Source organism: Gekko japonicus, unplaced genomic scaffold, assembly GCF_001447785.1.
Source record: "Gekko japonicus isolate JY-2015 unplaced genomic scaffold, Gekko_japonicus_V1.1 scaffold1167, whole genome shotgun sequence".
In the NCBI taxonomy this organism is placed as follows: domain Eukaryota; kingdom Metazoa; phylum Chordata; class Lepidosauria; order Squamata; family Gekkonidae; genus Gekko; species Gekko japonicus.
The window spans coordinates 182,039-198,480 of NW_015165272.1; the positions used below are offsets into that span (position 1 = coordinate 182,039).

The 16,442-nt window shown below is 40.2% G+C and overlaps 1 protein-coding gene across 1 annotated transcript in view; it reads left to right on the forward strand.

Moving 5' to 3' along the window:
• NEB (nebulin) overlaps positions 1-16,442 on the forward strand; it is a 242,927-nt gene that overhangs the window by 159,387 nt on the left and 67,098 nt on the right. Inside the window, exons 103-115 of the mRNA XM_015410229.1 lie at positions 120-227; positions 1,924-2,028; positions 2,123-2,227; positions 2,925-3,023; positions 4,788-4,898; positions 5,433-5,537; positions 6,024-6,128; positions 7,065-7,169; positions 9,256-9,360; positions 9,925-10,029; positions 10,821-10,925; positions 11,807-11,911; positions 13,374-13,478. Coding sequence (XP_015265715.1) covers positions 120-227; positions 1,924-2,028; positions 2,123-2,227; positions 2,925-3,023; positions 4,788-4,898; positions 5,433-5,537; positions 6,024-6,128; positions 7,065-7,169; positions 9,256-9,360; positions 9,925-10,029; positions 10,821-10,925; positions 11,807-11,911; positions 13,374-13,478 — 1,368 coding nt within the window. The remainder of the gene's footprint in view (positions 1-119; positions 228-1,923; positions 2,029-2,122; positions 2,228-2,924; positions 3,024-4,787; positions 4,899-5,432; positions 5,538-6,023; positions 6,129-7,064; positions 7,170-9,255; positions 9,361-9,924; positions 10,030-10,820; positions 10,926-11,806; positions 11,912-13,373; positions 13,479-16,442) is intronic.

Sequence of the window (16,442 nt, forward strand, 5' to 3'; positions counted from 1 at the left end):
ATGTGTGTATATATATATAAAATAAATAAAAATATAAATTCTTTTCAATGTTAGGTTCATTTATACCTTGTTATTCTTAAAGAGATATGAATCTGATTTTTGCTTATTTTATGTTTCAGCTGAAATATAAGGAAGTCTATGAACATATCAAGGGTAAAGGCTACAATTTTGGACCCAAAGCTGTTCCCTTTGTAAATATAAGGAAGGTTAATAAGGTTCTCAATGAGGTAATGCACAGTGTTTACACTGCTGGGTTCTACAGTAATGGAGTTATCAAAGTAGTATTATTCTATCATGTATATTACATTATTTCATAAAATCTCTATTCTTATAATGGAAAAATTAGTGATTGTAACATGCCTGTAGGTAAATGTTAAGCAATGCTCCAATTGTGCATATTTGCTATTACAGTCCATGGCATTATATTGATTCTTAAATTGGGTGTTTTATTTAAACTGAGTGCTTTTTTGCCAATCAGACTACCAAATCTCATTGGTGTATAAGTACATTGATTTTCCCTGCTCATTTACATTTAAATGGGAAAACAAGAACATCTAGGAAGATAACAGTGAGAACAGTGAGTTACCTTTGATTTTATGCAACAATCTATGTCGCAGGCATCAGAATTCCACAGAACATTCCTTTGCCTATAATATTGATTTTGGTGGAGGTGGTTTGGCCATGTGCACATACATTCCTTTGTACCCATAGATTGGTTCCATCAATTAAAATTAATGTGAATATTTTAAGCCCAAGATATAACTGGAATACCCATTTTCCAGCAATTTTATTCAAGTTCATTTTTTTGTTTTATTTCATTTTCTTCCTAATATTCCTTTGTCCATATGGATTCAAAGTAGTTTACAAAAATTAAAATCAATTAAAAAGATAAAAATCCACATTAGAAATAAATAGTGAGGACAAACCTCCTCTAACACCTAATCACCTGGGTAGCCCTATGTAGAGCACATTGCAATTGCATGAGTCACCATGGTCAGGTCAGCTGCCTCCAAAAAGGAAGGCAGGTTCCATGTAAAGATGGAAGAAAGCACTCCTACCAAATTAACCCACTTGTTTTCTAACAGGAGGGAAAATCAAATTCTTCAAATTCTTAACCAATTCTGCCAATTTAACCCCATCAAGACTCAAGAACGTAATATCCTGCAAGACATCATCAGCCTTACCAGCCACATCATGTACATTTTGTCTGACTTCAACTTTACCGAAGCAGGAGTGGGTCTAATGGGCAGTGTTCTCTCTAAGCTGAGTTAGTGTGACCTACCTCACGGATTTTTAGCCTCTGGCTCACACATTTTTGTCTTAGCCAGAGCAAACTAATTTATGCAGTACTCAAATCACCTGCTCACAACTGTAATGCCAGTAGCTCACAAAGTAGAATTTTTATTCACAGGACTCCATAGCTTAGAGGGAACATTGCTAGTGGGTAGTGGAAAGTGCTGTCAAGTCATAATTGACTTATAGCAACCTCATCGGGTTTTCAAGGCAAGAGACATCCAGAGGTGATTTTCCATTGCCTGGCTCTGCATAGCAACCCTGGACTTCCTTGGTGGTCTCCCATCCAAGTACTAACCAGGGCTGACCCTGCTTAGCTTCCAAGATCTGACAAGATTGGGCTAGCCTGGGCCATGGTTCTAATTAGTGTCTGGATAAATCTTCTGTGAAGCCTCTGTATGTGTCTAAGAAGGTCTACTCAGAAGTAAAATCCCATTTTATTCAGTGGGGCTGACTCCTGGGAAAGTGTTCTTAGGCTTGTGGTTCATCTTACCTTAAGTTCCATAATGAAAGGATGGTGGGGTACAAATGTAAGCATTACATTAATAAGTGCAGAGTATGCAAAGAGTTCTAGATCAAGGGAGCAGTAACATGCTGTGTCTTATTGGAACACTTTCTGCTATTTTACAGAGACTGTATCGGGAGATATATCACAAAAATAAGGACAAAATCCACACTACACCTGATACGCCAGAAATCCGCCAAGTGAAAGCTACCCAGGAAGCTGTCAGTGATGTAAGTTTCCCTTGTTCAGTGGAAACTCAAAGTTGTTATTATACTTGATATGAAGAGGACCCTCCCTCATTTCCATCTTCCTTTTCTCTTTCAGCTAATCTACAAAACCGACTTCTTCAAGATGCGGGGGCACTTGATTTCCCTTCCCTATACTCCTCAAACAATGCATAGTCGTTACGTTGGAGAGATTACAAGTGATGTAAGAGCTAGCTAGATTGATCCTCTCATTTACTTCTAGGCTATCTTCATGCACATTTCAATTTCAGTTTAACACTATATGAAAATTCAAGGGTTTCAGTGTATGGGACTGGCACCTTTTTGGGGTCTCCTTGTTTTGAATTGGTGGCAGTTTTAAAATTGAATAAACATGACAGATCAGAAATGGCCTGATGAAGATCTAGTCAATACAGAGTTTGGCAGGCAATTCATAGTTTGTCATGTGCATTTACTCCTTTTTGATGTATCATATATTTATGCATTTATATTTTTCTATGTATTTACACACATTGTTGGTACGTTAAATACTGGTTACAATTGTATGCTTGTCACATTTTTTTATTATTGTGGGTTCAGGTGGTGTTGTCAATTTGCAGTTCTCTATGTACCCTTATTTTTATAGTACCTTCTTGTTCTGCTGTACTTTGTTTTTGCATGCTTTGAAGGCATTCATTTTTGTTTACTCCCCGTGATGTAAGTCAGTATTTTTATTTCCACACTCTACATGTGGAGGAGAGTCACTGAAACTGTGAGGAGAGTCGCTTGCCTCAGGCCACCTAGTGAGTTCATGGTAGAGACAAGTTTTGGACCAGGGATCTTCTAGCTCATAACTTCTTGTCCTAGCTATACCTGTTCTTAAATACTTAAGAACTGTATTAAAAATACCTTCTTTTTTTAAGATTAAATACAAAGCGGATCTGGAATGGCTGAAAGGCCTGGGCTGTTTCCTGTATGATACTCCTGATATGGTCCGTGCTCGGCACTTGCGTAATCTCTGGGTGAGTTTTCTTTTCTGTAACCAAGTATGTTTTGGTGCATCTAGATACCAAGATCTGAAAAACCATTGTTTGGTACACAACTAATGAGAGATAATGCTAGACTGGGTAACAGATTAGACTGCCCTTGCTGTCCAGAACTATTGCAGAATGTGAAGCTATAGGTGTGCAAGTGAGATCCATCCTTGGATGGTAGGAGATGCATGCGTTATCACTTTGCTCTTGAACATATGAAGCTGCCTTACGCTTAATCAAACCACTGCTCTATCAAGGTCAGTATTGTCTTCTCAGTGGTTCTTCAGGTCTCACATTGAGATATTTCACATCACTTACTACCTGATCTTTCTAACTGGAAATGCTGGGGACTGAACCTGGGACCTTCTGCATGCCCAGCAGACACCCTACCACTGAGCCACTGGCCTCTTCTATCTGATTAAAGTACACTTTGTTATTATGGACTTTAATGTGCTCCATGTTCATGGAAAGGTTGCTTTAATGATGCAGTATTATCTACTGAACAAAGCAGGAGACTTACATCCCCCACAGTCATTCAGAATTCATGGCACAATAACAGTATTTCATAGAATCAGGTACTCTGAAGATCAGAATCCTTTCTACTTGTTATTCATGTAAATCTACATGCCTCAGTGGTACTAGCATTCCAATCCAAGGCATTTGTATATCCTTCCTGCAGCACTAATGGTCTTGCAGTGCTGGCACAATGTTATGAGTTGTTCCCTGTCTCTTCTGCAACTTTCAGTCAATAGTTTGTTGTTTGGGGAATGGACATAGGTTTAGCCGAGTTAACGTTTTTATTAATAGTAATTTTGTATCACTTTTCAGTAAATAATGTGCCTTATATTCTGATTTTATCTATCTCGACCCTGAGAGAAAGATGAAAGATAATAAAGCAGCATAAGTGAGCTTCATGGCTTCCCATGATGCAATCTGGCTCTTCCATTTACAGTACAATCTATTGCACCTCTCTGTTTCAGTTAAAAGAATATTAGGAGATCAGCTATATACATCTGTCTTTTGCAACTAACAGATACACTGAATTGATGCACATAATACCTACAATCCTTGTAGTGATTGCTACTAGAATAAATGGAATGGTAGGATCAGTGTGTGCACCACAGCAAACGTACAGCCAAACCAGCAGTGCTGTCATGGGCCGGTTTAGTTATGCCTTCTGTGACGTGTTCCTCTCTCATGCTTCCTGTTGAATGCCCTTGAGTCTCTTGGAAAGTCCAGATGCAGCTTTAACGTACTATTCCTATGTGATTAGTGAATGCACACAGTGCAACATTTTTCTTATCCCATGCATTATACGGTCTTAGTGAAGGAAAGAGGGTTACTGTGCTGCATGCCCATGACAAATAACCATTGCAGCATTTCATGTTGTGCTGGTGAATTGTAAATCTCCAAGTTTCAGTTATATTTATTTGCTTCATTGATATACCACGTTTCTCCCTAATGGGGACTCGAAGCAGTTTACATCATTCTCCTTTCCTCCATTTTATCCCCGAGGGGTAGATTAGGCTGTGTGTCTGTGACTGAGCCAAGGTCATCCAGCAAGCTTCCCTGGCAGAGAAGGGATCTAAATCTGGATCCTAGCCCGACACTAACCACTATACCCTTCTCTGCTCAGTATTATCATATGTTGCTGTTACTACATTAGTTTTCTTTGTGAGGTTTCAATTTACTTTTGCGTTGTTGAGAATATTAGAGATTACGTATTTTTGAAAGAAATGCTTTCTTTTTCAGTCACATTATGTGTACACCAATTCTGCAAAGAAGCTGCAGGACAAGTACCACGTGGTTCTGGACACGCCTGTGTATAGGACTATCCAAGAGCTAAAGACCCATTTGAGTGATGTGAGTTTGACACATTCAGTTATTCTATGATTAAAACAAATGTTTAACTGAAGAAAAATTTAAATGAACCCTTGGTTATATGAGCATACCTACACACAGCTGTAGCTTGCCTGAAACTTACCCAGGTTAGAGGCAAACACAAACTAGTTGTCATAAATAACTGTAGCAATCAAAGTACTGTTAAATTCATGCTATATTCTCTACAGAGTTGACTGAATTGGTTTCACTCTGTCCAGTATGTTGAGATTGATAAAGTCTATTGACGTTATTTTTTTTAGTGTAATCTGTTAAAAACCTCCATTATCCTATCTATCAATTGGATGTGCTAAAATTATCTCTAGGTAACTCAGTTCGATTAGCGATATAAATGGATCCACACTCAAACACATCAGATTTCATGTGTACTGGCTATTGTATTTTGTGTTTTCATTTTCTGGTGCATTAGATACACTTTTGCTGTTTTGATTAAGTTCTTTAACTGAAATCTGAAGATTTATGTTAGAAGATATAACCAAATTGTTGTGTTTCCTGCAGATTGTGTACAGAGCTGTTGGCAATGAGCAAAAGACCAAGTACACCTCTATCCTTGATACACCAGATTTCCACAGGGCCAAAGCGGGGCAAAAACTACAGAGCAAAGTAAGAACCTTTAATGAATAGAAATGAGGCTTGATTGCCTGTGTGGAATTCCTGTTCAATACAGCACCACTCTTTATGATCATTTTCAAGTTAATCTGGTCCTTTGGAATGGAGAGGGTGATAAGATCTGACAAAAAGAAATAAGTACGTGGGATTGGGGTGGTGGGTATAAATAGGCTTGGTCTCTTACTGGTTGGGCCATGACTAGCTTGGCAGGAATGGGGTGGGTAGGGAGAACTGACAAGCACCCTGAGGCACTGGGCATGTTGGAATGTCAAGTTTAGTGGTGAGTTGGACTGGGAAGGAGAGCCCTTGGTGCTGAGCCACATCTTTTCAATCCTGGTAGTGGTTTACAGAAGAGGTGATGAAGCTTGGCACCTCTCAGCGCATTAAAAGTGAAAATAAACAGGGCTGTTTTGTTTTTTTTAGTATAATGCCTTCATGTGGTACTTATTTGACATTTCATGGTTTCTATCTTTTCTACAGTATTTGTATGTAGAACTTGCCACCAAAGAAAGACCTCATCACCATGCTGGGAATCGGACACCTGCCTTGGACCTTGCTAAGCATGTGAAGGACTTTGCCAGTGAGGTAAGAACTTCTGTGCTATTTAGTCCTCATTTATTTATTTATTTATTTCAAATTTTTACCCTGTCCTCCTGGCCGAAGCTGGCTCATGGCGGCTCACATAAAAGCAGATGATTACAATAGAACATAGTTATAGTTAAAACAAATATAAAATCGTAATAAAGTGCTAGTGGTTCTTAATAATCATATAGCAGTTTCAGCCAGTGTAGAATGTTCTCTGCTCACAGTCAGTTCTCGATGTTAGTTGGATGTCCCTGCAGGCTTCGCTGTTCTTTAAGGCTGTCAATGGCAATTTTCAGGGTCCAGGGCCCCCTCCCTTTTAACCAACCTATGTTCTTCATTGGTGGTGTTCTTCATTGGTGGTGGCGGCTCCCAAAAGCCTGATGGATTTTTATACAGAAAAGTCCTTGAGCTGTTTGCTCAGAACACAAAAAAGCATGTCTGAGCATCTCTTCTATTTGTGCTGTGGGTTTGTTTCTTGGAATTTCAAGTCAGGATGATTTGGAATCCTGCTTTATAGGCTGATGGAAGAGAGAGGAAAAGCAATTTCACCCCCTTCCCTCTCCTCACTGAAGCCTTCAATGCTGTTGATCCATGTGGGTCTCCTGACCTTGGAAAGGTCTGGAAAGGACAGCAGGGAGGAGGGAAATTTAGCAATAATCCACATCCATCAAGGCCTTCTGCTGATGGATCACTGTACTCATTTTAAACACAAAAATGCATGGCAGGCTCACAGAGCCTTCTATGAAAATGAAAAACAAATTGCTTAATAATGTTTCTCCAAGAGTTAATTTAGTTTCCGGTAATAATTAGCTTGTACATAAAAGGACCCTTCTGTTTTTAATCCCAGGTTGTGTGATATTAATGCTATATTAGTTGAACAACTTGATGTTCGTTATTTTTTTCTTCTTTGCTTTTCTTTTTCCCTGTACAATTTAGAAAAAATATAAAAGCAATTATGAGAAAATGAAGCACAAGTATGTAACAGTCCCTGATACACCGATCCTCATCAGAGCTAAGAGAGCTTACCTGAATGCTAGTGATGTAAGTATTATCCATACACATTAGATCATAATCAGGGAGACAATGAGCTGAAAACTCATGAAATGAAAACTATGATGATCTTGAGTTTAACTTAGTAGCCAGTTTTTACTAAATCAGAGAGGATTATTCCAGAGAGAATTATATAGGTACAAGTGGGAACTGGCAAGGAACTTGAGGAGAGGCTGCATCCCTTCCTCCTCTTTGCTTCCTTCTCTCTATCTCCTTCTTTAAGAGTCTTCCCCCTCTTTCTTCCCTTCCCCTTATCCGTCAACCTACCCCCATCTCTTTTGCTCCCATCCCTTCTCTGTTAATCGACCCCCTCTCTGATAATCTACCCCATCTCCTCCCTTTGTCCCATTCCTCTTATCTGTCAACCTACCCCCATTTCACTCTTTTCTCCCATTACCCTTATCTGTCAATCTACCCCCATCTCTTTTGCCCCCCCCACCTTTTCTCCAATAGTCTACCCAGCCCTTGCTGCTCTCCCCACCTACCACCCACCCCTTGACACTTCACTCACACCCACCTTTACAACTCTCCCCACCTACCCCCCCCCTGCAACCTTGGCATTCCACTCACCCTCCACACTTGATGCTCTCCATACCTACCCCCGCCCTTGGCACTCCATTACCTCCCACCCTTGGCATTCATTCACCCCCACCCTTGCTCTCTTCTCACCTACCCCACCACCCTTAGCACTCCATTACCTCCCACCCTTGGCAGTCACTCACCCTCACCCTTGCTCTCTTCTCACCTACCCCCCCTACCCTTAGCACTCCATTACCTCCCACCCTTGGCATTCACTCACCCTTACCCTTGCTCTCTTCCCATCCACCCCTCCCATGGCACTTCACTACCCCACACCTCATTCACCCCCCACACCCTTGCTACTTTCCTCACCTACCTTCCAGGAGGCTGGCGGTAGTGTGCTGGGTTGATGGGGGCAGGGCGGTGGAAGTCACAGGAGGGATACTCGTGGAGGGATCCCTTCTCCCATAGCTGCTAATTTCCCACATGGCTTAGTGGAGGGAGAAACTCATGGGGGGAGAGACTTGCAGGGGGGAATCATATATCCCCCCCAGCACAAAAGCTGGGCACAGCTAGTAATCAGCTCAGGGTCTCCCTGCTGTTGCTGCCAGGCTGGGGGCAGCTGCTTGTATTCTTCACCGCTGCTGCCAAGCCTGGTGTGGCTGCCGACATCTTCCGCCTCCATAGCCAACCCAGCATGGCTGCTGGAGTCCTCCATGGCCGCTGCTGAGGTCAGTGTGGCTGCCAGCATCTTCTGCCACTGCAGCTGCTGAAGTTCTCTATGGCTTGGCCTGACATAGCTGCTGGAATCCTCTGCGGCTGCTGGGTCCAGTGTCCTCTGGCTCCTCATCTGATAAGAGCATTATCTGCACATGTGCAATGAGGATTTAAACCCCCCTTTAATTTTTTTTTTAAATTTCAGATTTTTTCAGCACCTCTAAGGAGTCCCCCAAGTATGCAGAAAAATCTCTTTAGCCTCTGTGTGGCCCTGATCTGCAGATTTAGCGATCTGCAGATCACGGCCACATGTGGCTAATAGTCCATAGACTATTTAGTTTAATTCTGCACCCTATCCCTACATCTCTGTATAGCTACAATTGTACACTTTTTAAAATGGAAAAACAAACCCCAAAAGGCTTTCCCCTAAACTTTCCATAAATGGTGCCTAAACAACCAGTTCCTTTAGATACCCATCTTTGTTAACTACACATAGTACAACTGGTGTTTGTGGTAGAGCTTTTTCCAGGAAAGGAACTGCACAAGTCAGTGCACCTGTGATTAAGGTTGCCATATTCTGGATTGGGGAACAACAGGGGAAGCCATATTATGGATTGGGAAAAACCAGGTTTATGCAGTTGTTCTGATGTGAAATGGAATTTGTTGGTGTTACTTATGTTAGGATCTATATGGATGGCAATAGTTGAGGACATTGGATGAAAAATAGCATTTTGGAAGTGATTACTTACAGTAGTGATATGGGGCTGAATACCACTTCAGCAGTATTTAATAAATTGCAGTAACTAATGCCTTCCTACATTTTCTCTCTGTTTTCAATCAGCTGCGCTACAAAGAAACATTTGAACAAGCAAAGGGTAAATATCACACTGTGAAGGATGCCTTGGATATTGTATACCATCGCAAGGTCACAGATGATATCAGCAAGGTATGTAGTGGCTTTTCGGATTCATTAATGTCCTGTCTATCATAACCAAGACTTATAATGGATTTTCATTGCATTATATACATGGGAAGAGGAAGATATCAAAGATGTTGAACACAAATATAAATACATCTACAGCATTTCCCATGACCACATATTTTGTGGAAATGGTTTTATAGCTCTCCTTGCTGTTGCAGAAAGTGAGTGATCTTTTAGCATCTTTGCTACCCTTTTGATATTTGTTACACATCCAAAAGTTCATCTTATCCTTGGCCACTATGCTTGACAACACCAATATTTTCCTGTTCATCAGCATTTGCTTCTGTGACCTTACTTTCTGCTCCACTCCCATTCTTCACTCTGAGTTTATGCCGATGTCACCAGTCCCAAATTGTTTGCACTGTATCTTAAGGCCTGCCCAGTTTTACCCACTCACTCACAATCCCTTCGTTCACATAGCCCTCTGTGCCATCATATCCTTGATTTGGAAATATCATAATATTAGATTATTAATGTGCTGTGATTTTAATTTGTCTTGTATTTTTCACCATGCTTAATTTTTTATAGGTGAAATATAAAGAAAAGTACTTGAGCCAATTAGGAATCTGGAGATCAATTCCAGATCGGCCAGACCACTTCCATCATCGTGCTGTTACTGATGCAGTTAGTGATGTGAGTGTGAATAGATCCTGCTACCTAGATATTACCTATACATAGCCTTACATCCTGCTGTGAGTTACTTAATGGGGCATAGAATGGCTCATTTAAAAGGCATTTTAAAGTGTTTAGTTTTCTAGTTCTGTTTCGAACTTTTCCCCTTTCAGTGAGCAACGCAATGAAGTGATAATGGGGCAATACCACCCATCAGCTTTTGAATGAAGAAAAGGGTTATATGGGTTCCAATGAAATTTGAAATGGCTATTGAAATGGCTACGTACACATATCTCTATCTCTATCTCTATCATTATCTATCTATCCATCCAATTAATAGTTTTCCTTGCTTAACAGAGGAGTTTTACACTGTTTCATGAAGCCCTTTCTAGTTGGGGCTTAGGACAGGTTTGTAATCCTGTCACTAATGAGTGCACACGTTAAGAATCCATTAAGAAAAATGGCATTAACAGTTTTGTGTTGTTTCACTAAAACTGCAGTTATGAAAGAAGTTACTGGTGTAAAATTCCAATGACCTGAACAGGACCATGTTGTTTGGAGTGATTCCTTGGCCAACTCAACCTGAAGTGCATTTAGCTGAAACTCTATTCTGTTGACAATAAAGAGCTTAAACTCCCACTGTGTGGGCTTGGGATCGGGGACTAAATTAAAAAACAAACTAACAACTATGCCTGAGCATTTCAACTGATTTTGATATAGTTATTATCTCAGAAGTAGTAACTGGCAATTTGGTCCCCTCTTGAGAATAGTCTGATCATGTAATTCTTGCTGTTATGATTTTATTTTTACAGGTTAAATATAAGGAAGACTTAGCATGGCTCAAAGGCATTGGTTGTTATGCCTGGGATACTCCAGATCTTCTGCTGGCAGAGAAGAACAAGGCACTGTACAGTCCGGTATGTGTGTCTTCTCAAAAGACAGATTTTCTTTTCTAGCATTAGATTCCATATTTGTTAGCTACTAACTGAGCAGGGAGTGGGACGCTCTACATCCATCCAACTATAGGCAGACACTTTCTTAAAAAAATTCATCTTTAAAGCACGGTTCAGAAAACCCAAGGTATACTAATTGTTTTAACTTTCCATTGCCAACTCAAAGATACAGAACTTAGCTGAATTCCCACTTAATGCCAAAGGCAGCACAGCAGCATGATAATGGGACACAGTTATCTGGGGACTCCTGTTCAGGTCTCCTTGACACAATTGCAAGAGTGCCCATCAGTTTTGGTAGCGTATACAAAAAAGAAAATCTCTGTGGATTGTGCCCCTACTTAGCAATAAGAAAACCCTACTATGCCATTTATTTGATGATAGCTTACACTTATTGTTAATAGCATCATTGCCTGCACTTATCTCACATCACTGCTACACTTATCATTAATAATATTCTATTATTTAGGGGATAATTGCACTCTTCTCATGTTTAAATCTATCTGCTACTGAGTCCAAACACTCCTTTGAAACAGCTCACTTAAGTGCTCTCAAATATAATTACCTAACTGTGAAACTTTTACTCTTTTATGCCAATAAAGGTATTGTATTTGTTGTAACTTTTACTCCGTTTCTAGAAGATTGTTCTGTCTTCAAATTGCAGTGCTGTATAGCCTAGTCCTGTGGGACAAACACACTGAGTAGCAGTAAACCTCTCATTTTCTAAAAAAGTTCTCTTGTAAATATATCCATATCTGGAGTCATTGCAATGACTACTTTACACATACCTCCTTTTGGGAGTTCTGATTGTACCCCTTATAATAATATTTTTTGTGTGTTTCCTCTAGTATAAGTATAAGGAATCATTTGAAAAGATAAAATCAAAGTTCAAGTATGTTGCTGACAGTCCAATTAATAACCATTTGAAGTATGCCACTCAGCTAATGAATGAGGTAAGTAGAACAAGTATAGATATCACAAGACAATTCTATTAAGAAGTCTAGACCAGGGATGGGTATGAGCTGAACCACAAAGCAAAATTCATCACTTTTAAAGCAGTTTGTGTCAGTTCCTTTCAACAGGGTTTGCAGGGCCATGAACCGGTTCCGGTTCAATTCAGTTTGTGGTTCGGCCACAAATAGACATGAACCATATTTTTCCAGTTTGTGCCCATCCCTAGTCTAGACTTCCTGAGTAATTTGGAGACCCTCTGGTTGTGAGCCTAAGTGCATTTTCATGGAAGCAAATTTGACAGAATTCAGTGAGATTGGCTTCCAAGCAATGGTCAAATTTTAGAGTACAATTTTAGATTTTTTTCTTATGGGCAATCCCTGAATTGTCTCTCTCTTGAAATTACAGGATCCCATTCCATGTTTCAGAATCTGTTTCTTACATGACATGCTGAATCTGTATGGGAAATGGAGTGGCTCCTGCTGTTCCATCAACCCACCCCCAAATCCACTAAGGTGCATCTGTATGGGAAGAAGGGATATGAAAATCATGAGAATATTAGTTTTCTTTCCTTTGGCTGGGACACTTGACAGTGCAGTTCTAAACAGTTACACTTTTCTAAACCCTCTGAGTTCAATGGACTTAGAAGGGTATAACTCTGTTTAGGACTGTGCCGTCAAGAACCTCAGGTGGGGTTCCTTCAGTGGAACAGGGCTTGTCTTATTCTTCCTTTGCCCCCCAAAAGCTACTCCTGAAGGTCTGGGGACCCCTGGAATGATGTTCAGTAAGGTGCGGGCAGAGAACTGCAGTTGGGAGGAGTCAATGAACATCATAGAGGTTTTTTTTGTACAAGCAGATGTGTCTTCTGTTCTTGCCCAATACAACACAGAGTTCCAAATCTCTTAAGCCCATTAAAGGCAATGGGTTTAGGTATATATGATTGTGCTGTAGCTTGCAGCCATCATAAATGGTGCTGTTCCAAAATGGCATATAATAGCCAGCTTCCATTAAGTTAATCTCACAGACTGTGTATGTATTTTTATATATATATATAATTCAAAATGTATATAGATTTTGCAAATCTGATGAATGCAAATGAAATTAGAATGCCACTTACTTGGGGGTAGCACATCAGGACTATGGGTCTGAAAACCTGTAGAGTGTAATCCTAAACAACATTATACTCTTCTAAATTAATTAAAATCAGCGGGCTTAGAAGGGTGTAACTTTACTTAGCATTGTAGTGGTAGCGTATCTTTAAAAGTCAGAATTAATGTATGATTTTTTTTTCTAATAGTCTATATTGGCTCTCTGGTCCCCCCCCCCCAATCTTTTTAGAAGAACTGACTGAATGTATTCAATGAGTAGATTTAGAATATTTGTTTTACTGAAGCATCTATCTCAAGATTTCTTTGTACCTCCTGCCTTTTACTTTGCTATCACCCAAAATGCTGCTCTGAGCAGAAACTTTACAAATCTGATTATGAGAAGAAGAAGGATAAGTATTCCATTGTGGTGGATGACCCTAGAACTTTGCTGGCCAAATTGGGAGGCGAACTAAGCAGTCAGGTACTGTGACTGTATTGGCCAGGACATCCAAAATGTGGCCATGTCACACTTCTTGACGTGATCGTCATCTGTCTATGACATGCCTGCAACCAATGATGTCATAGGTCACGCCTATGATATTGAAAACGTTTTGTCCTGCTTGTATCAGACACTATCTGTACTTTGCCACCCAAACAGCACAGCCGCTTTTTGAGTGTGCCTAGCCATACATGATGGGTTCTCATGAACAATGCACCAATGTACAATGAAATGACTTCATTAAACCATGTCCACTGATGTCAAGCTTGATAATAACACAAAATCAATATATCTTTTATTCTCTGGTTAATGATTCAAGTTGCTCTATAGTATGGAGATGTGGTTATTATACAATCTGATGCTCCTGCTTTTAAATTAATTTGTAAGTCATTGTAGAGTGGGCTAAGGCATTAAAATAGCCCTGGAGCAAACCAAACCCAAGTTGATCAATTTTCTCTTGGCTACCAGTGGCCCTCCAGGACAATGGTCTACCATGGACTTCCCTGGTAAGTTAAAAAGGGTCTGTCCACTTCACTTCTGCTATTAGAGTTCATTGGTGCAATTTTGAGAGTACATCAGTATGCTAAAGGCCTAAATCTCATCATTCTGGGATCTAGAGCTCTTTCTGTTGTCTTCACAAGTCTCTTTTATGCTTCATTGCCATTTGCATGGACAGAAAAAATATAAGTCTAGTGCCAAGTTGTACCTGCAACATGGATGTAATGAACTTCTGCGACCAGATATGTTGACGGCACTCTACAACACAAATCAGTGGAGCCAGGTAATGTATTTATTTTAATACTAACACTAGCAACATAACCACAAGTCTTTCCATATGTAATAGACATGACTCCCCACCTCCCTTTTCTCAGATTCCAGGATTGTTACAATAGGCTGTGATATCAGCAGAAATCAGATGACTGGTTTTAGGAAATGGAGGAAAAGGATGATTAGTTCTCTTTGGTCTTAATTAGATATATACAGATAGGAGCAGGTTTGATTCTGAATGGCTGCAATTAAGTTACAGAGCAAAGCATCCCAAGCAAGGCTGTTGAAGCAGTCAAAACTAGCCCCTTCCAAGAAATGCAGCTCAGTTGGGAGGGTTTAGGGATTATCCCCACTGTAATGATAACACGGGCCAGAAAATGCGGGGGGGAAGCGTGGCTGTTTGTCCCGGAACAAAGTAACATGCGGCAGCCCGATCAGATGTCCTGTCGAGGTCCTGTGGTTAGGCCGTTAGGTGCCGATCACACGGCTAGTCTGCAGCGCAGCAAAGAAGCAGCGGGGCGCGATCACACCAGCAATCGCACTGCGCCACTTCCGTGGCAAAAGGGATTTTTTTTGTCTCACTGAAGTTTGCGCATGCGCACGATCATTTGTGCGCATCCTGTGGAGTCTTTAAAAAAACCCACATCCGGTTTGCAACAGGACATGAGTGGGCGCCGGATGCCACGGGTTTCCAGCGGAAACGCAATCAGACACCCGCCCTTGCCCCATGTTTTCTGGAAAGTAGTACATCGGCAACAAGCCACGGGTTAGCCACGGGTGCACTACGCTTCCCAGATGTTGCAGTGTGATCATGCCCGGAAAATCACCTATCATCCGTGTCTTCGGCGTGGCAACTTCTCCGTGTGAACGGGGCCTAAGTATGTTTTTTCCCCATGTAAATGCCATTCACTCCCCTGAGAAGTGCTGCACCAACCTGTACATAACTCTGATTTTGAGTAGCTCTAGTGTGAGAGTGTTTGGGTAGGTGGGGTGGTATACGTATCTGTGTGTAAATAACAGACAGATATGTTGTAGCCCATCCTTTAACTACTGCCAGGAGACAGGGTTCTCCCTTTGTACCTCTGTTCTGCTGAGATGGATGACACGGATGGCATTTTGCAAGCCATTTCAGCATTACAGCTATCCCTTTTGCTTCCATTCTGCTGGCTTCAGGGAGCTGCCGCCCACAGAAAGTAGGGAGGGAAGATTCACAAACCACACAAACCGAACCGGTTCACAAAGTGGGGAGTTCGTCCCAGTTCGTAGGACCCCACAAACCATGAACCGGGATGAACTTCAATTTTCCTGGTTTATGCCCATCCCTATTCTCCAATATCTGATCCATATATATATATAGATACACTAATACTAGGTATGTATTTTAAAGTTAAATTTAAATACTGGCATTTAAAAACAAATTGAATATTTGGATTTTAAACAGGAATACATCCAGAAACAAAATATATATGTGTAAAAGAAAGTCCTACTGATTTCAAGGGGACTTACTTACAAGCGGTATGGTCAAGATCTGGGGTGCCAGAGTGTTTTCTAAAGAGTATGTACTTAGGAGGAACTTTTATTTGAAATGAATAGGTCATACTTAAATATGGATTTGGACCAATGCTTGGATTTGGACTTTCAGCTAAATATACTGGCTTTACTGTTTACTGTTTCAGAACTGGTCTTCCAGTTCTACAAAAATGCTCTGTATTTAACAACAAAACCTTAGAACATTTTTGGTATTATTTGTATATATTGCTGTAAATTATGCATGCATTTATTTCCTTCTTTATGCATGCCCTGTGTTTTCTTTCCATATATTTGCATGCACCAAGAATGAAACAAAAATTAAAGTTTCCTGCTCCTGTTTAAAACACATGCAAGTTCAGTGCCTGGTTATATAATTTTATTTTATTTTTTATTATATTTTATTTCTTGATTATATCATCCACATTTAATAGAAACTAGATCGTGACTTTCAGTCATATAAAATAACTTGTAGAAAAATCTCTTTTCTTCCATGTCCCATAAGTATATTTGATTTATCTTTAAATCTTCTAAACCATCAGTAGAATTATTAGTCACACACATTTAAATGTCCATGTGCTATAGTTAAAATTACCATCTAACACACAATTAACTAAATCAACTTTATGGAGTTTTAATTTAAAAACCAAC